Below are 20,641 nucleotides of genomic sequence, written 5' to 3' on the forward strand. Positions count from 1 at the left end.
ATTTTATTTTACAGGAAGGAGAATCTGTTGAACTCCAGATTGTCCGTTCTAGAGGAGCACTTATGGAGCAATTTCTACACTACACTATAGAGCCAAGAGACAGCAATGAGTTCTATGGAAATACAGGAGTTTTGGAGTTTAAACCTGGGGAAAGAGAAATTAAAATTACTTTGCTAACAAGGATGGATGAGATTCCAGAGGTAAAAAAAGGAGGGGAAAACTACTGATGTCCCTTTTAGTCTAATAGTAATCAATATGGTTTAATGGATCCTGTTGGGACTGATCTTGAGGCTTTGATCCATGGGTAAATCGAGGCCCTCACCACTGCCTGAATAAAGGAGTGTCCATGGTCTTGGATTGTGATTTGTGGCCGCTCTACGTCCATAAATCCCAGAAAAAAATCTTGTCATTCTGACTCACTCTAAGATAGATTCCAGCGAGGTACTGTATGTCCCTTGGAGATGAGTAAGACGTGTTCTTAGCTGAGAAGGTTTGAATCTATTGGACTTGAGCAATTTGAAATGCTACACAGATAGTCCTAACTCAGTAATCACAATTGGGACTAGCAACTCCTTTGCTAAGTGACACAGTTGTTAACTGAAACATCATGTCACTATGAAGGGCTTATAACTTCATTTCTCCTTGGTTGTTAAGTGAGTCGACTCAGTTGTGAACATGATTTAAAATTTTACTTCCATCCTCTCTATTAACTCTGCTTGTGTCAAACCAATCTGCAAAGCATACAAATAGCAGTCAAGGACTGCAGGAAGCTGCAATAATTGTAAATACATGCTGGCTAGGATGCACCTTAATTATAATCATGTAACTACAGGATACTCTAATGGTTATAAATGGGCAGATTGGTTGCAAAGCTTTTGTTTACACTATTGTAATTTGAATGATTATTAAATGAGGCAGTTGGTAAGTGAGGCCAACCTGTAAGTGTGACCACCTTTATATTTTTATCCAATCTCTAACCTTCGGTTATTAGAAAAGGTTATTGAAAAAAATAGTCTGCCTACAGCTACAAAAGGCCTTGGATGAAATGAATATTGTTCTTCTTTATGAATCAGATAACAGTGTTGATATTGCATTGATCATACTTAAAAATGATTTGCAGTGGGACTGGGATGGAGGTAGTGCATCTATCCTAGCATTACTTGATTTCTCAGCAGGTTTTGGTATCTTTGATTATGGTATCCTTCTGCACTGGCTTCAAAGTTTAGGTATTTTCAAGTAGTGTTATCCTGGTACACTCCCTTATTCCTTGCAATTTCTAGTTGGTGTTGTTGGAGGAAAGAAGTCTAGTCCAGTCAAATCCTAGATTTCCATATTAGAGGGCCCCGCAGGACTCTATTCTCCCTCCATTCTACATGAAACTGCTGGACAATGTCATCTGTTGATACGGAGTCAGTGATGATACTCAGTTATAGATTTCCACCCAAGACCAAACAGGTTTTGCTGTCAGGTTTCTTTCCCAGTGTCTGTAAATTATGACCTACCTATGGGGTTAAGTAGTAATTTCCAATCCCCATACCTTAAAGTTATTTTCTATGACTGAAGAGAAATGTAATGTTTACCAGTTTTAAAGCTGAGTGCACTTTGAAGTACATTCACCTTTGTTCTGCTAGTCTTCCTTCAGTTAAATAATGTTCCTGGACTTGCAGCCAGAAAATATTACTGGTAGGAATTCACCAGGCTAGAAACCAGAAGAGTGTGAGTTCATCCTTCGTTAGGCATGAAAGCCAGTTGGGTGACCTTGAACCAGTCACTCTCTCAAAGCCCAACCCACCTCACAGGATTTTTGTGAAAAAAATAGGAGGAAAAAGAAGTATTAGGCATGTTTGCCACCTTATTTATACAAATAATAAAGGCAAGATATAAATAAAAAAATAAATCTATGAAACATAAGTATTGCATAGATTTTATTAATCAACATTCTGTGTGGAATTGAAATCACCATTCTCCACTAAAACAGAATGTCCATTAAATTAAAATAAAATTTTATACAGGCATAAAATGGCAAATATATTTTTGCATGTGTATTTTATGTACTGTATATTGTGCAGTACAGTATGAATAAAAAGGTGAATAGGATTTTATGAATGTGTAGAAGCATATAGAGCAGGGATGTCAAACTCAATTTCATTGAGGGCCGCATTAGCATTGTGGTTGCCCTCAGGGGGCTGGGTGGGTTTGGCCTGAGTGGGCGTGGTCTACTGGGTGGGCGTGGCTAAAGTGTGTATGGCCTACTGGGTGGGCATGGCCAGCTCTACATCATTTGCATCAAGGGTGCCTATGGGGGCCTGGGCAGGAGTGGGACAGATCTGAGGGTCTCTGGCAGGAGGAGGGTCTCTGGGCCAGGGCCAAGGCATTGGGGACCATTCCCTCACTGTTTCCAGGATGGCTTCACGGGCCGCATGAAACCACTTCACGGGCCGGATCTGGCCGCTGGGCCTTGTGTTTGACATGTCTGCTATAGAGCATGGACAGATTTTGTCCATTATATTGAAAATTCAAGACACTTAAAACCAAAGTATTATCTCGATTATACACAAAAGTAGGATACATCAATTGATCCATCACGGTATTTTTCTAATGTTCATCATTATTATGGAGGGATGCTTTATCTCTTCCAAAATATAACTTGATATCACTGAAATTGCACTAGGATTGTACTGTAGCAGAAAAGAAGTGTGAATGAATCATTAACCATTTTGAACTGGATTGAAAAATATGTGAATGCAGGCTTTTTAAAAAAAAATAGTAGTAAAAATCCACGTTAGTCAAGTTTGTAGCATTCATTCAAGTATCTATTCATTACTATGTTGCTAGTTCTGTCCCTATTGTTCTGATTCAGTTTCCCTGTTCTAGTTAGATGAATTTTATTCAGTGCTCCTCAGTAGCCATGGTGACCTGCCAAGTAAGCTGGGAAATGCTACAAGAGTCAACATCACAATTCTGAAGAACAATGATCCACATGGAATTATTCAGTTTGTTGACAATATGCTCATAGTAACAATAAATGAAAGTAAAGCGGAAGATTTCTATGCTGGTAATTCATCATTGTTTTCTTGATATAAAAAGATTTTCATAAATGAGAAAGTATATGAGTATACTTTTAATAAGTAAACAAAACTGTTACCCTTTCTACTCTGTACAGTATTTACCAAAGTTCATTGTTTCTAACTTCTACCTGAGACACTAATATTACAAGAGTCATTGTGGCACAACTTTAATTATCATAATTAAGTTACACTTTATGGATTTAATATTTGGTATTGAATCAGGAGTACAGATATCTGGAATCAGTCATGGGAAGAGTTGACTTGCATTGCTGTTTCTCCAACTAAACCTTGGCATTCCCAATCAGCATAAACTATTTTCACAACAGCTAGTTTTACGTACTGTATTATGCTATGTTTTTTTTTTCTTTCTGTATTATGTATGTTATGAATCCAATCACTGTGCTGTATTGGTAATACTTAGATTTATGCTTTGCATATGTGAATCCAATCATGTGGCTAACAAATCATAGTCATAGCATTTAAACTATTAAACTCATTCAGTTGTACAACACTGACATCCAAAGTACTTTTTAATGTGCATTTTGTAGGCAAAATAGTACGGTAATTTGGACATTTGTTCATTGTTTCTAATGTAAATTTACCTATGTGACATTATCACTTAAAAAACAATCCTCATTTATATTAGTTTTATATTAAGTTTTTTTTTACCTGTCTTGGATGTTATCTGATGAAGATATCTGTATACTTGTGTTTCAAAGCTGTTTTTAAAATAATAAGAAACCAAGGAACCTTTGGGAGCGTGAGTGTATCCTGGGCAACGAACTCAATTTCTACGAAAGATATTTTTCCAGACCAAGGAACAATTGTTTTTGGAAATGAGGAATTTTCAAAAGATATCACCATTTATTCAGTCCCTGACGAGGTAGTCATTTTTACAGTAATTATTAATTGTGGAAGAGGGGCAAATAAATTTATAACACAGGATGATGATGATGATAATTCCAAGAGGAGTAACAATACAAGTACCGAGTATACTCTAAACGTAAGTATGAAAGGTCAACAAAGATATACAGTACCTGCTTTCTTGAATGAGGACTCTGCTGAAACATTCCTTTTAGCTGATTAGCTGAAAACACTGAAATGGAATAATAAAAACAATATATCCTCTGAACCAGATTTAAATTATGTCTAATGGCTATATAAAATGTTTTATTTGTAAGATTTAAATTTCATTACTATTACTATGCAAGTATTCAATTAATGATTGAATTAATTTAATACTATTAATAAATAAATTTTGTGGGTTTTTCCCCCAAGATACCTGAAGAAATGGAGGTATTCATAATTAGTCTTTTCAATACGACAGGAGGTGCTAGCCTAGGAAATATAACCACAGCAACATTGCAGATCACAAAAAATGATTATCCAATTTACTTTGCAGGTTAGTGCCATTCTACTAGTTTATGTTTAAATACAAGAATAGTACCATTATAGGAAACTCTGGAGCCAAGAGTGAACATTTAAAACTGTATGAGTTATGCTTTGAACATTATTTTCCACAAATCTATGGCTAGAAACATTAATCATGGTTTATTTAACAAGTCTTTAGTAAAATAATTAATGCCTGGTTTGTCTCTTACCTATCCCAACTCTCTCTCTCTCTCTTTTACTTTAAAAAGCTGTTTTTGCCTTATGGATTGATTATAGTAGGACTGAATACTGTACTCTGATTTTTAGGTGTTATAATTTACATTTTTTTTCACGTGTGTGTCCCTGAGTTTTTTTTATTGATTCCTGATGACTGTCTGAATGAATCCCTGCAGTTTTCTGGGCAAGATTTTTGGAGCTGGTTTGCCATTGTCTTCTTCCTAGAGCTGAGAGAGACTGGCCCAAAGTCACACAGCTGGCTTCATTTCAATTTCTCAATGCATTTAACTATTCCATCAGACTGTCCCTCTTATAATTTTTCACACCTCAGTTAACATGGCCAATAATAAGAATGATTATGAGGTATGGTTCAGCAACATTGTCAAGATCAATCATCAACTTGGGGTTAGTTTTTAGATGGGGTACAAAATCAAACAAAAGCAAGCTTGAAAATCACAGAAGCAATGTGGATTCTTAATTATGATTGGCATAATCTATGTTTTAATGTGATATCACAAGCTAGGCATTAAAATTAATATTTATTTATTTATTTTAATTCCATTTATATCCCGCCCTTTTCCGAAGACTCAGGGCGCCTTACAAGCTTAGCAGTAGCCTTCATTCTATGTATATGCCTGCTTATTAGGGCTTTCACACACCCCGCAAGCGGCATTATTACAAAGTCAGCTTAATTGCCCCCAACAATCTGGGTCCTCATTTTACCTACCTCGGAAGGATGGAAGGCTGAGTCAACCTTGAGCCTGGTGGGATGCGAACCTGCACTAATTGCAGGCAGCTGGTGTTACTTAAGGAGGCATTAGACCACTGCTCCACCAAGGTTCTTGGTGGAGCCTTGGTGGAGGCTCTCACCAATTATTTAATATTAGTTTTTGAAAAGCAGTGTATACATATTGATGTTTTGCATGCTTTTATACCTAATGACTTAATTATGTTTCAGATCCTGTTACTGTGAAGGTTCATGAAGGTGGCATTGCTGAATTTGTAGTTGTAAGAAATGACTCTGGTGCTGATGTTGTTTCTGTTTTATATGCCACTATTGATGGAAATGCCAATGCTGAAGAAGATTTCTTGTCTTGTGAAAAAAATGGAGTCCTTTGGTTTGATATTGGAATAAAAGAACAGAATATAACTATCTTTATCCATGATGATAATATTCCTGAATCAGATGAGGATTTTTATATAATTCTCTTCAACTCTACAGGTTCAAATTATTATTCAACCTATATAAACTAATCAACTGTTGTTTCTTTAGATTGTTATCTGCCCCCTGATTGATATTATAGGCAATTAGGGATGCTTAGCCAATACCTTTTGACATTCTTCACACCAAAGTGTAATATCTTTAAAGCCTGCAATATATTCAAGCTATTCTCTGAAGGACCTGAAGGCAGGACAAGAAGCAATGGATGGAAGTTAATCAAGGAGAGAAGCAACCTAGAATTAGGGAGTAATTTCCTGATAGCTAGAACAATTAATCAGTGGAACAACCTGCCTCCAGAAGTTGTGAATGCTCCAACACTGGAAGTTTTTAAGAAGAGATGGGACAACCTTTTGTCTGAAATGGTATAGGGTTTCCTGCCTGAGCAAGGGGTTGGACTAGAAGACCTCCAAGGTCCATTCCAACTCTGTTATTCTATTCTGAGGCATATGTTTAGGGCTATTTATAATATAGCTTGTTCACCACTATGACTAAAGTATAAAGTATATTGTATAGTTTTGTCTTGTTTTCTATTTTCATGCATTTTACTTTTATAACCTATTTGGATAATCTATGAGTTTTGCAGGGAGAAGAAAGATTATACATATTGTACAGTATTATAAAATATTTCTTTGCTATATTTGGATTAACAAATTAGATAAAAATGTGTTTGGGCCTAAAATACCTATGTACCTGAAGACCCAAAGATGGGACAGATATACCAAGCAAGTGTTAGGGAAGTCATAATTACTTTTCTTCATAGTCAAAGGGAGAAGATTCACCTTTGAACCTGCTCTTAAGTATTTGGAATATTTGTGGAGATATGTTTTCTCCGGATACAATTCTATCTGTCTGTTTATTAACAAAATCATTTTTTTAGGAGACACAGTTGTTTATAAACCTAGAATGGCAACAGTTATAATTGAAGCAAACGATGATCCAAATGGTATTTTTTTACTTGAGTCTACAGACAAAGCAGTAGAAGAAGGCAAAACCAATGACTTTTTGTAAGTAACTTTCAAGTAAATATCCATTGCCAATTCCACTAAGTATCTTGAATCATACTTTGAAATATTTTTCAGTGTGACTTACATTTTATGGTAGTTTTTACAACATGCAAATAGTGTCGTAAACAATTTTCATATCCACATTTAAATAAATGAAGAGTTTTAAACATTCACAAGGCAAAATTAAAAATGCAATTGTAGCTGAAATCTTTGCAACCATTACCCATTTTTGGAAGTAGATATGAATATAACTTTTTGCCATTTTACTTTGAATGACAAGATTGCACAGCCTACGGTTTCTGGACCATGCAAAAAACTTTGGTGCAGGTTTCAAATCTCCTCCAAATGTTACACCCAAATTGTAATTTTTTACTGTAGCATAATAGAAAGTTATTAAATATGTTGTTGTTGTTAGTTGTGAAGTCGTGTCTGACCCATTGTGACCCCATGGACAATGTTCAGGCCTTCCTGTCCTCTACCATCTTCTGGAGTCCATTTAGGCTCACGCCTACTGCTTCAGTGACTCCATCCAGCCACCTCATTCTCTGTCGTCCCCTTCTTCTCTTGCCCTCAACCTTTCCCAGCATTAGGCTCTTCTCCAGTGAGTCCTTCCTTCTCATTAGGTGGCCAAAGTATTTGAGTTTCAACTTCAGGATCTGGCCTTCTAAACAGCAGTCACGGTTGATCTCCTCTAGGACTGACTGGTTCGATCGCCTTGCAGTCCAAGGGACTCGCAGGAGTCTTCTCCAGCACCATAGTTCAAAGGCTTCAATTCTTTGGTACTCAGCCTTTCTTATGGTCCAACTTTCACTGCCATACATTGCAACTGGGAAGACCGTAGCCTTGACTATATGCACTTTTGTTGGAAGGGTGATGTCTCTGCTTTTTAGTGTGCTGTCTATATTTGCCATGGCTTTCCTCCCCAGGAGCAAGCATCTTTTAATTTCTTGGTTGCAGTCCCCATCTGTGGTGATCTTGGAGCCCAGGAAAATAAAATCTGTCATTACCTCCATTTCTTCCCCATCTATTTGCCAGGAATTGAGAGGGCCGGATGCCATGATCTTGGTTTTCTTAATGTTTAGTTTCAACCCAACTTTTGCATTCTCCTTCTTCACTCGCAACAAGAGGCTCTTTAGTTCCTCTTCACTTTCTGCCATTAGAGTGGTATCATCTGCATATCTTAGGTTTTTGATATTTCTCCCGGCAATTTTAATTCCAACTTTTGATTCATCTAGCCCTGCCTTTCTCATGATGTACTCTGCATATAAGTTAAACAGGCAGGGTGACAGTATACAGCCTTGACGGACTCCTTTCCCAATTTTGAACCAGTCAGTGGTTCTGTGTCCAGTTCTCAGTGTTGCTTCTTGACCCGCATATAGGTTTCTCAAGAGACAAATAAGATGGTCTGGTACTCCCATCTCTTTAAGAACTTGCCACAGTTTGTTGTGATCCACACAATCAAATGCTTTAGCATAGTCAATGAAGCAGAAGTAGATGCTTTCTGGAACTCCCTAGCTTTCTCCCTCCCATCCTCAGCTATTTGCAAAGCTTCCTCAGACAGCCATTTTGATTTCTTGCATTTCTTTTTCTTTGGGATGGTTTTAGTTGCTACTTCTTGTACAACATAATAATAATAAACCTCTGTCCATAGTTCTTCAGGCACTCTGTCTATCAGATCTAATTCCTTAAATCTATTTGTCACCTCTACTGTATATTCATCAGGGATATGATTTAGTTCATACCTGAGTGGCCTAGTGCTTTTCCTTACTTTCTTCAGTTTAAGCCTAAATTTTGCAATGAGAAGCTCATGGTCTGAGACACAGTCAGCTCCTGGTCTTGTTTTTACTGACTGTATAGAGCTTCTCCATCTTTGGCTGCAGAGCACATAGTCAATCTGATTTCTGTGTTGACCGTCTGGTGATGTCCATGTGTAGAGCCATCTCTTGGGTTGTTGGAAAAGAGTGTTTGCAATGACCATCATATTCTCTTGACAAAATTCTATCAGCCTGTGTCCTGCTTCATTTTGTACTCCAAGGCCAAACTTGCCTGTTATTTCGGTTATCTTTTGGCTTCCTACTTTAGCATTCCAATCCCCCATGATGATAAGAACATCATTTTTTGGTGTTAGTTCTATAAGGTGCTGTAGGGCTTCATAGAACCGGTCAATTTCATCCTCTTCAGCACTGGTGGTTGGGGCATGGACTTGGACTACTGTGATATTGAATGGTTTGCCTTGGATTCAAACTGAGATCATTCTGTCATTTTGGGGATTGTATCCCAGTATTGATTTTCCTACTCTTTTATTGACTATGAAGGCTACTCAATTTCTTCTGAGGGATTCTTGCCTGCAGTAGTATACCAGATGGTCATCTGAATTAAATTCACCCATTCCTGTCCATTTTAGTTTGCTGATTCCTAAGATGTCGATGTTCAGCCTTGTCATCTCTTGTTTGACCACGTCCAGCTTTCCTTGATTCATGGATCTTACATTCCAAGTTCCTATGGAGAAAAAATCTTTACAGCATCGGACTTTCCTTTCACCACCAGACACATCCACAGCTGAGCGTCCTTTCAGCTTTGGCCCAGTTGCTTCATTCTTTCTGGCGCTATTAGTAGTAGCCCTCTGCTCTTCCCTAGTAGCATATTGGACGCCTTCCGACCTGAGGGGCTCATCTTCCAGTGTCATACCTTTTTTTTCCTTTTGGTACTGTCCATGGGGTTTTCATGGCAAAGGTACTGAAGTGGGTTGCCATTTCCTTCTCCAGTGGATCACGTTTTGTCAGAACTCTCTGCTATGACCTGTCCATCTTGGGTGGCCCTGCACGGCATAGCTCATAGCTTCATTGAATTACACAAGCCCCTTCACCACAACAAGGCAGTATCCATGAAGAATCATGGATTATATGAGGAATCATATAATTATATGGATTATATGAGGAATCAATTTCATTATCAAAACAATATTTAATTAGTTTGCTGACAAAGGGAGATAACTTGGTAATACACAGAAAAGAATGCTAAAATTAGAGTGTAAGAAATTATGACACAAAATGTAATTAATAAAATTGGCATGGGAATCATGACACCTTCAAGTTGAATTATTACATGCTAAATCTATGCAAAAACATAGCAATTTATCAAGTGCTTTTTTCCCTCTGACATCAGTTTCTCTGCTATCTTAAGAATAAGGTACTTTCAGATATTATTATTATTATGATAAGCACAAAAAATTGAAATACAGATGCCAGTTCCTTAATTGGTGTTGGCCATCATATGCACTGAGTTCTTCCCAAGAATCTAGGATATCATAATGTATCAGTATAGTATACATGCAGATCCAAGCAGAGTGCCTCTGGTAATTGACGGGTAGAAATTTTGTCAATATGCAGATTTTCAAAGTGCTACCCAAGATTTTTTGTTATTTAACTCAGTGTGCTGATAAATGTTCCCTCTTTAAGGGAGATGAGTGGTTCAGAAATATGAAATATAAACAAACAAACAAATAAATACATTTTCAGATCTTGGTACTATGTGATTTGTCCAAGTCTTTGCCTTCTATTGTATTATCTCCTGTATTGTCATATAAATTATCCACACCTTTTCAACCACAGTTAAATCTGATGTGTTACAAGCCAAGACTCTATCAGTTTGTATTTGAAATTTCCACAATATTTTAACCTGCTCATTTTCAATGACTTTTTCAACTCTGTATCCCAACCAATTTTTCATTACTGGCTCATGATAATTTTTACAGATGAAAAATTATTCAGTGAATAATATTACTGATGGTATCATTGATTATAATTAGTTTGTGCAATTTTCTTGCATGAGCTGAGTATACGATCTACTGTTTCTTCTGCTTCTTTGCACAATCTGCACTTTTCATTATTTGATCACTTTTCAACTGTGGACTTGATTGTATTAGTAATTGTGATTACTGCCGTCGTTATAGTGTTGGGTTCCTTTATTCTGAAACTTCCCTGAGAGTTTACACTTCTAAATCTGAAAAATCCTACTGGGAGATTTTTCATGTCATCCTTTAGATTTAAATAAAATCCAAAAAGTAATAAGCAATGATTGTGCAGTGAAAGATAGCATAGTGAGAAATATTTTATTGTTAAAAACACAAAACTGTATTATAAAATCAATATAAGAAATAAATAATCAATAATAAGAAATTCTTATTATAAAGAAATCTGAAGAGAAAATAATATTATCTAGATCACGGGTGTCAAAGTTGCCATATCACATGACATGTAGCGACATATCACAACTTCTTTTGCATTGCTGAGGTGGGCGCGGCCTCTGTATGATGCAACCAGCCCACGGGCCGGCAGTTTGACACCCCTGATCTAGATGATCTATCTTAACATACTGAATGGAAACACTGACCAACATACATATTGCTTTGTAAGCTTGATTTAAAAAAGTTTTTTTTATGTTAAGAGATATTTTTATCTTTATTTTCATTATAAATATGTTAATATGAATGTGAAATCAGTCTGGCATGTAAGAAAGTTTCTACAGTTTCAAATGTTAAATGTGTTTTTCTGGCTCAGATGATCACTTTTGTTTCAGTTCAATTAATTCAGCAGGAGGGGGATAGTTTTTAATCAGTAGATTCACAGATGAAACAAATAAGTTAATGAAACTCACCGAAACAGAGTCTTCGTTGTGTTACCTAAAAGTGGGGCTGCTGTTATTGCTTTCTCCCATTTCTTTTAACATGATTTATAGTAAACAAAATAATAATCCTGATGATAGGAAAGAATCTAAAATATATTTTAGGGCAATGTCTTACGGAATGAAAAAATGCTGCTTTTATACACAATCAGAGTTTAGATGGAATACAGGAAAAGTTGAAGAATTAAAATGAATTCCACTCAGTGTTTTTATGGTTAAATCAGTGTTAAATCACATTAATTCAATGCTAAATCAATGTTGTTAAATATTAAATTGTTAAATCACTTGGCAACGTTAAGATGCTTCGACTTCAATTCCCAGAATTGTCCAGCTAGCTTTAGTTGAGGTCCAGACATCTTAAAATTGCCAAGTTTGAGAAACACTGAGTTAGATTATATCCAAGAGTATCTGTAGGGTTGCTGGGACAAAGAAACAATCTTTCTCTGAAGCAAAAGTTCTTTGAACTGAAACATCTTCCTTGATTTTGTGTGTATTCTATTATTTATGATTAATAACACATACTACTTTACCAGGTGATTGTAAAAAACAAACAGAATCTTTATAGTTAGGAAGATCCCATTAGATGATGTTGTACAAAGTCCTGTTGTAAAACATGATCCTTTACAATCCACTTAAATATCCAAGTCCCAGCTGTTTAAGATTTTGAAAACAATCAGCTGCTAATGTAAAGATTTAAATGATTTCAGTACATCCCAAAAAGATTTCAAAATAATTATTTCAGAATAGTCTCTATATTGCTCAAATTTTATATCTTAGTCCCATGTAGCATTACTTGGGGAGGGATACCAGAACCCATCTGGCTATTTTCATGCCCAAGTACTGTGTGTTTAAGGCAACAATGATACTATGCCATGTTGGTAATGGTAAGGAGTCTTTTGCTTGAGGAAACAAAAAGAAAACTCTTTGTGGTCATAGACTGCCTTTTGGGCACACCTAAAGTAGCTCTTTGGATCACAGCCAGGGTTTTTAATGTCCTTGTGAAAACTCAAAGGAGATAAATGTATATTCCCAATTTGCACTCCATTGAATAGGTCCTTTAACACTATGGAATATTACATATGTTCATAGTATTCTTTATTGCCCTCTTAAATACATATTTTAGATGGATCATGTAGAGAATTGAAAAAAATGTAAGTCTGAAAATAGTTTTGTTTTTTCTACCATACAGGATCCTGAGGCAAAGAGGCTACTTTGGCAATGTTTCTTTAACCTGGCAACTATTTGACAATAATTCTGCTTTAGATCCTGGACAAGAATTCTATGAAGTGTCTGGAACTGTATGGTTTATAGAGGGTGAAAAGTCACAGCCTATAACTCTTCATGCTATTCCTGATAAAATTCCAGAATTCAATGAATTTTATACTTTAAAACTTGTGAATGCTTCAGGTACATTTACATATTTGGTGATCTATACTGCTCAAAAAAATAAAGGGAACATTTAAACAACACAATGTACTGTATTTAATAGTAGGATGTCTTATTTTGTGTTCCCTTTATTTCTTTGAGCAGTATATTTAATGTGCCACTTCCTGCTATGATTGTATGTGGTTTAAAAACATAAAAACACGATAAACACGTATTACATAAGAAAAGATACATCCTGAGCCTCAGAACATACTTTCTGGTGTGGCTGCTTTAGTTTTATTTCCAGCCTTCATCTTGAAGACCCATTTGGATTGGCTTTTGATATGTTGCAGAAAAGTAGCCTCAGTGGACATGGTTTTATAAGTGGGAGGTCAAACTGACAAAGCCTTTTTCAGGATTTATCTCTCTTGACTTCGCACAGGATAGGGTTCTTAATCTTTCTTTTTGGCTAGCATGGAGTGGTTGGGCATAATGTGTAAGGGTCATACAGTCCCAATGTTAACGAGGACTGGAACCAGGAAAAGTTTCATATGTAATAACTCCCTATTCAATCATATTTTTCACTGGGTGGTCTTGGACCAGCTAGTTGGCCTTTCAGACTTGCCTCTCAAGATACTGTAAAGGTCACAATGGGAAAAAAGAAGGAGCATACATCAGTAGACTGAGCATCCTCTTAAATAAGTAGATAAATAAATAAGCTGATAACATTGTGTGCATGAGTTATAAAAAAAAATTCTTGGCTTTCTTTTAGGTGGGATTCCTGGTGGCCAGTTATCAGAAAGCAAACTTTCTGTGACTGTGATGATCCCAATTAATGATGATCCCTATGGAGTGTTTATCTTAGATCCGCAGAGCCAAGACAGAGAAGTAGCAGAAGATATTCAGTCTGAGGATGACACATCGTATTTTACCAGTTTTACAGTATGGAGGCACCAGGGAACTTTTGGAACTGTCAGGATTGGCTGGGAAATATTATCTAGCACCTTTAGAGAAGGATTGCCTCTAATGACTGACTTCTTATTGCTTGGAAAGTTTACAGATTCAGTGAAGTCAAAGCCTCACATGCGACGGCATCACACTGGAACAGATGCTTTATATTTTAGTGGTGAAGAAGATGCATATGGGATAATTGAGCCAGAGCTCCATGTTAGTAAAAACAGAATACTTAGTGTCTTCACATTTTCAGCATGGGTACTTCCTAGTGCCAACAACGATGGATTTATAATAACAAAGGACAATAGTAATGGACTAATATATTATGGAGTAAAAATAGGCACAAATGAATCCCATCTTTCTTTAGGATTCTATTACATGCCATTGCAGTCTAATATGACTTATATAGCTAAGATCACAATTATGAAATACTTGGAGGAAAATATTTGGATTCACCTTCTGATTATGCTCAATAATGGCACTCTTGAGTTTTTCATTGACGGCAAACCTGTGCCTGGGGGCATTAAGAGTCTCAAAGGAAAAACAATTGCTGATGGTAAGCAATGTTTTAATTATTATTATTGGTTTGTTGCATAGTTGGACAGATGTTTAAACTGGACTGGCATTTTTCATCCACCTGTTGAGTCCTTCCCAAGGACTTGCCAGATGCTGTTATTAAATATTAATTAAATATTAAATAATATTAAGGGTGTTAATTGATAGATGGTGATTTCCTTAATGCCAATAGTGAAATCCAGATGTTTTGTATTTGGTCCCATGACATTAATTACTATTTGTGCTATCTCTGTTTTATTTCACCACACTGGTGCTACTTCTGTTATTCTCTGTGTTCTCTGTACACAACAATATAAAATGATAACTGCTAATTCTTAGTTGGATTTGGCCTTCATACTCATCAGGTTCTTCCACAAAACTTAATATATTATAATCTCTCAGCATAGTATATGTGGATCCAAGCAGTGTGGCTTTTTGGACACTTTAAACTGCCATCCAAGATTTTTTTAGTATGGCACTCCATGTGCTGATAACAGTGTGACTACCATGGTCAGCTTATGCCATAATCTTTCAATTTTGATTTTTAGATCTTGATACTTTGTGATCACCAATTCTTTGTCTTCTATTCTACTATCTCCTGGTATTGCCACATCAGTTATCTACACTTTCTTCTTTTAAATCACAGTGATATTTGGTGTCCTTATGAGGCTAAACTCAGATTATATTTAGAAATGCCACAATATTTTAACCCATTCCTTTTTTATTAACTTTTCAACAACATACTGTATTCCCACCAATTTTTCATTACTGGTACATGATCATTTTTACAGATGTTCCAATAAATCAGTTTCTTGCACAAGCTGAATATATGATCTACTGTTTTTTCTGCCTCTTTGCACAGTCTTCACTTTCAATCAATTCAATTCTGGCCTTGATTACATTAGTTCAAATAGCAAAAACAATATCATTTAGACTTATATACCACTCCACAGTGCTTTACAGCGCTCGCAAAATGATTTACAGAGTCAGCATATTACCCCAAACACTCATTTTACTGATCTTGGAAGAATGGAAGGCTGAGTCAGGATCGAAGGACAGTGTAACCAGACTTAGCCTGCAATATTGCATTCTAACCACTATGCCACCACAGCTCAGCCAAATCAAGCATTAGGTTGCTTTTTAAAATTTCCAGTTGCCAGATTTTACCTTTATCACATTCCCCTCAATCTTTTGTAGAAATTGACCATTTGGTGATTTTCCTTGTCAACATTCTATGTTTTAATTCATTATCTGGATATTCCCTTTTTGTTTGCTGTATGTTCAGTAATTATTTAATTATTAATTAATTAATTCTTTAATAATTCAGCTATCATTATCATTATTATTGGTTGGCTGCACTGTCAGCCAGATGTTTAGATTGGAAATGGCATTTTTATCCATTTTGCTTTCCAAGGGACAGGTAGATTTTTTTGATGGTGTTAAGGGTATCATTGTAGGATATAATCTGCTCCTGTGAGGTGTTTTTGTTCTTGTAATTGAAATTTGGGATGATCAAACTCCATTGAGAAGTGAAATTGCTAAAGGAATTACATATTTTTCTTTCATTATATAAAAAATTCATCCCCATTTATTTAAAATTCCATAAATAAATGTATGGTTTTTATTATACAGCTCTGGAACAAATAATCTCTGTGGGATAAGTATTTACTTTTAAAAAAATGGATTGCAGAGTTATATTGGCTAATGTTGGGGTAATTCATTCAAATTTCCAGTTTCAAATAGCTAGCTTTGCTTTCTAGCCAATCTATTTTTTATATATTTTTAATGTAACGTTATATTATAATTAACATATGGTATTACTGATCTTCTGTTTATAAGCCATTGTGCTTCTACAGCATTGTGCATCCACAGTAGCTTTAAAAGATATTGTAAAGCAGTAGGATGGGAAAAGATTTTACAGCTTTTTGTTATTACTGGAAATATGGTATGTGTACCTTACAAGCTTTGTCAAAATGTCTCAGTATAGATGGAATTTAAATCAGTTTGGAATCAAATGGCATGAGGACAGGCAGAAATAGATTCAATAGTAAGAAGCATGGATATGTCCTAGCTAGTAGCAGCTCCTGTATTTAACAGCAACTGCAATTAGTGCAGGTTCGCATCCCACCAGGCTCAAGGTTGACTCAGCCTTCCATCCTTCCGAGGTAGGTAAAATGAGGACCCAGATTGTTGGGGGCAATTAAGCTGACTTTGTAATAATGCTGCTTGGGGTGTGTGTGAAAGCCCTAATAAGCAGGCATATACATAGAATGAAGGCTACTGCTAAGCTTGTAAGCCGCCCTGAGTCTTCGGAGAAGGGCGGGATATAAATGGAATTAAAATAAAAAAAATACCACTGTAGGTGATCTGTCTGACAAATAGGGATGCTGCCTATACCTAAACCTCTTAGTGATCCAAAAGGATACAATGGCAAATAGGAACCATCACAAACCAGATGCAAAATATTCTATCCACAAAGAACTCTTTAAAAGCATCAAAGACAGCTTCTGAGAGCAAATTCAAAATTGAAGGAGTTTGTATTAAACCCCTAACATTTTCTGGTGAAATATGAATGTGCAGATGCAATAGATGGAAAATTAAATTGTACTTATTGAGTGCATCTCATAATACATCTCTATCAGTAGGAAAGCATACATCCAGACTGTCTCAATCCACTGAAAATGGATTTTCATTCTACATCAGAAGCTCAGCATCAAACAACTTATCTCTCCTGAGGCAGAACAGCAACCAATTGCTGCACCACTAATTTATCTCCAGTTTTCTATGCCCAACACTCCAGCACACTACCTCTCATATAAGTGGTGAAACCTGGCTGATGAAGCAGAACTTTGTAGCTGTAGTTCAGCAGGATAGAAATAAAAGCTACAGAAAAGTTTCAGTAGGTCCTCAAGCTGGAGAAGAACAGCCTTTATAAGCTAACTCTTGAATCCTGTTTATTGCTTCTTTGAAGCCTTTTAAGATTTAACAGAAACCAGACTTTTACATGCTAGTAAACTTTACAAATCACAAACATGTACACTACTTCTCTTCATTTAACCTACAGATTTCTGTTTTTGCTTTTGAGTAAATCAGATTTGTTATGCCTAGTTCTGATGTGATGAAATAATGGCTAGATAAAACAAATGAAAGCAAAACATTTTATTATTCCATGAAGTCTGAGCCAGAAGAATCTGCTTTAACTACACTGGACTTTATTACGTAAAGATTAATACTTGCATTAATTTTAGTTACACTGAAGTCAGTTTTCCTGTTTTAGATTATGAAATTCAAAATGAGCGATTATGTACAGTACTAACCAAAATTTAATTTTATAAAACTTAAAGTTGGAGCCTTAAAAACAATATTTATTTGTGGGTCTGTTTTCCCTAGGACAAGGAATAATGAAAGTTGGTGCTGGCATAAATGGTAGCAGCAGGTATAAAGGATTGATGCAAGATGTGAGATTTTATGAATGTAAATTAACAAAGGAAGAGATCAGTGAACTTCACACTACGCCAGCAAGGTCTGATTTGTACCCCATCTCTGGATACTTAGAATATCGACAAGGAGAAAGGAACAAATCATTCATTGTTTCTGTCAAAGATGACAAAGAAGAGGAAGGAGAGGAGCTGTTCATTCTAAAGCTTATTTCAGTTTATGGAGGAGCACGAATTTCACAAGACAATGCAACTGCAACATTAAGAATCCAGAAAAGTGATAATGCCAATGGATTATTTGGTTTCACAGGAGCATGTATTCCAGAGGTACAAAAACCCTATTAATGTAATCCATGAAAATCCTTAATTCAAGCCTATAACCAGTATACAAACTATATACAGGTAGTGTTCATTTAGTAATTGCCTCTTTTAGGGCTGTTTCATCACAACAGTGATGAAAAAGTAACTTTGCAGCAAAATTGTGCATTTATGACCTTCACAGATCAATAAAGGAAAGCTGAAGTAAAATTATAAACACAGTTGTGGCTTCACTTAGTGATGCTTTGCTTAATGACTGAGTTGCCGGTCTCAGTTGTGTTGCTAAACTAGAACTACTCATTTTCTTTTCGACCTCTGCTTTTCCAAAGCAATACGGAGATAATGATACTGACCTTGTAATCTTGATAGCAAATTGCTATCAAAGGCAGTCCTAATGTCACTTAATCTTGTTAGCTGAAAAGTCTTCATACTAGCAACACATAATCCTGGGGAATTATTGGAATTGGTTTAGCAGTAATCTGGGGAACTGTTAACTGGAAGTAGGTTTATAAGCAGATAATTATATAGCAAATAACATCATGGGTAGTGGCAAAGAAATGATAGATTATTACGACAGAGATTTAAAATGGGCAAACAATACGTATAAGGCTTTTCTCTGCAGAGGAAAATGATTATTATGCACACACTGATTTTAAAAACAGATGTCTCCTTTTCTTATTTTCCTCCAATTGTTTTCTTTTTATTTCATATATTTTATATGGTAATCTTGCTAAAGAGAAATGTCTCCCTGTTAATCATTGCTAAAGTGCTTTGGGAGCCTTTAGAGTTGATGAAAGGGGTAAAATAATTATTGAACAAATGAATATGTGTGTGCAATGGGATTTTTTCCCCCAAAATATGAATTTATGCATTTAAAAGCTGAATATTGTTTTTATTGTAACATATCAACGTGACTTCATATTTCATTTCCACCCAAACCTCAAAATTTTCAAATTTATATTTATCATAGTGTTTATTGCAATTCTTATTGTTTATAGGTCTCTAATGAAGGTTCTACTGTATCTTGTGTTGTGGAACGCACCAGAGGGGCCTTGGATTCTGTTTTTGTGTATTACACTATCTCTCAGATTGATTCTTATGGCATTAATTATACTGTTACTGACTTTGCTAACAGTAGTGGGATTATAAAATTCCTTCCTTTTCAGAGATCAGAGGTAAATCAGACATAGCCCTTCAAGTTAATAATATTATTGTTATGCATTGCTGCTTTGAAATTTGGCTAATATTTTGCTAATCTATAGTCAATTTTGTTGGGAATAATTTTGTTGTATGGGAATATATTTTTTTGTTACTACCGATGTATTTTCAGGGATGCAAACTAACTTCAGTATTTGTAGCATTATATTTATGGCTTTAACTGAATGTTCATTGTACTAGTTAAGGTGTACCTAATTTGTAGTTATTTTTTATTTACACTTAAACGCATGTTGAATAACAATTAGAGTGGAAATGCTATAAAATCTTTTCAAAGAGCAGGAAGTATTAGGTAGTCTCTGTAAGTCTTTTATCATATTAGCACTAAACTAGAAATGAAATGATTGTGATATTTAGGGATGAATTCTTGACATCTGTATCTTTTATAATTCTAAACTTTCATCTAAAAGTAGCTTGCCTGATAACAATTTTAATGTTCTTTTACTAATATACAAATATCCTTAATTTTTCTCAAGACTTTCAAAATCATAGAGCTTTTAACTATATTTTTGCATCCTTTATTTTTTCCTATTCATATTTTTTAGTATTCCTAAATTTGAATATTTTAATGTTGTATTTAATAGTTTTGCCCTATGTTGTTCATTTCTAAATTTCTCCTTTATCAGCTTTTTAAATAATGCTTTACTTGCAGTAGTTTTTAATTAATTTAGATAGAATAACATAATGGTTGATTGACCAAAAGTGTTTACATGAGCTCTCGACTCCATTAGAAAAACTTGTCAGGTTAATATATCTTTAAAATTGGTTGTAATATATTCTTCTCAGATTGAAATGAGAGTTTCACGTTTTCAACAATGTTTATGTAAATTTTTCCACACTTTTGGATTTGCCTTTTTAAATGCAATGACAATATTTTTATTTAATTTGGTTTTCTGACTGCATCTTTATCCTGTCATTTCCTGTTCCCAGGTTTTGAATTTGCATGTGCTTGATGATGATATACCTGAACTGAAAGAATATTTCCAGGTGACATTAGTATCTGCTATTACTGGAGATGGAAAAACAGGTTCAACCCCAACCAGTGGAGCTAGTATAGATCCAGAGAAGGAAACTACTTACATCACCGTCAAAGCTAGTGATCATCCGTATGGTAATAATTATAGGAATTCTGTTCACACTTTAAAATTCATACTTAATTTGTACAGATTACTATATAGTTATTCACATACAGCATTCAAGATGTAGACTGTT

General features: G+C 35.4%; 1 protein-coding gene across 1 annotated transcript in view; it reads left to right on the forward strand.

Moving 5' to 3' along the window:
- The window catches only part of ADGRV1 (adhesion G protein-coupled receptor V1), a gene marked incomplete at its 5' end in the record, with an annotated part of 265,197 nt that overhangs the window by 24,708 nt on the left and 219,848 nt on the right, over positions 1-20,641 (forward strand). The window contains 11 exons of the mRNA XM_081318856.1: positions 15-200; positions 2,875-3,055; positions 3,788-3,951; positions 4,347-4,470; positions 5,635-5,898; positions 6,776-6,902; positions 12,775-12,992; positions 13,723-14,460; positions 17,850-18,223; positions 19,213-19,389; positions 20,360-20,540. Of these exons, the coding sequence (XP_081174982.1) occupies positions 15-200; positions 2,875-3,055; positions 3,788-3,951; positions 4,347-4,470; positions 5,635-5,898; positions 6,776-6,902; positions 12,775-12,992; positions 13,723-14,460; positions 17,850-18,223; positions 19,213-19,389; positions 20,360-20,540 (2,734 nt within the window). The remainder of the gene's footprint in view (positions 1-14; positions 201-2,874; positions 3,056-3,787; positions 3,952-4,346; positions 4,471-5,634; positions 5,899-6,775; positions 6,903-12,774; positions 12,993-13,722; positions 14,461-17,849; positions 18,224-19,212; positions 19,390-20,359; positions 20,541-20,641) is intronic.

Source organism: Vipera berus (genome assembly GCF_964194415.1).
Source record: "Vipera berus genome assembly, chromosome: 2".
Taxonomy (NCBI): Eukaryota; Metazoa; Chordata; class Lepidosauria; order Squamata; family Viperidae; genus Vipera; species Vipera berus.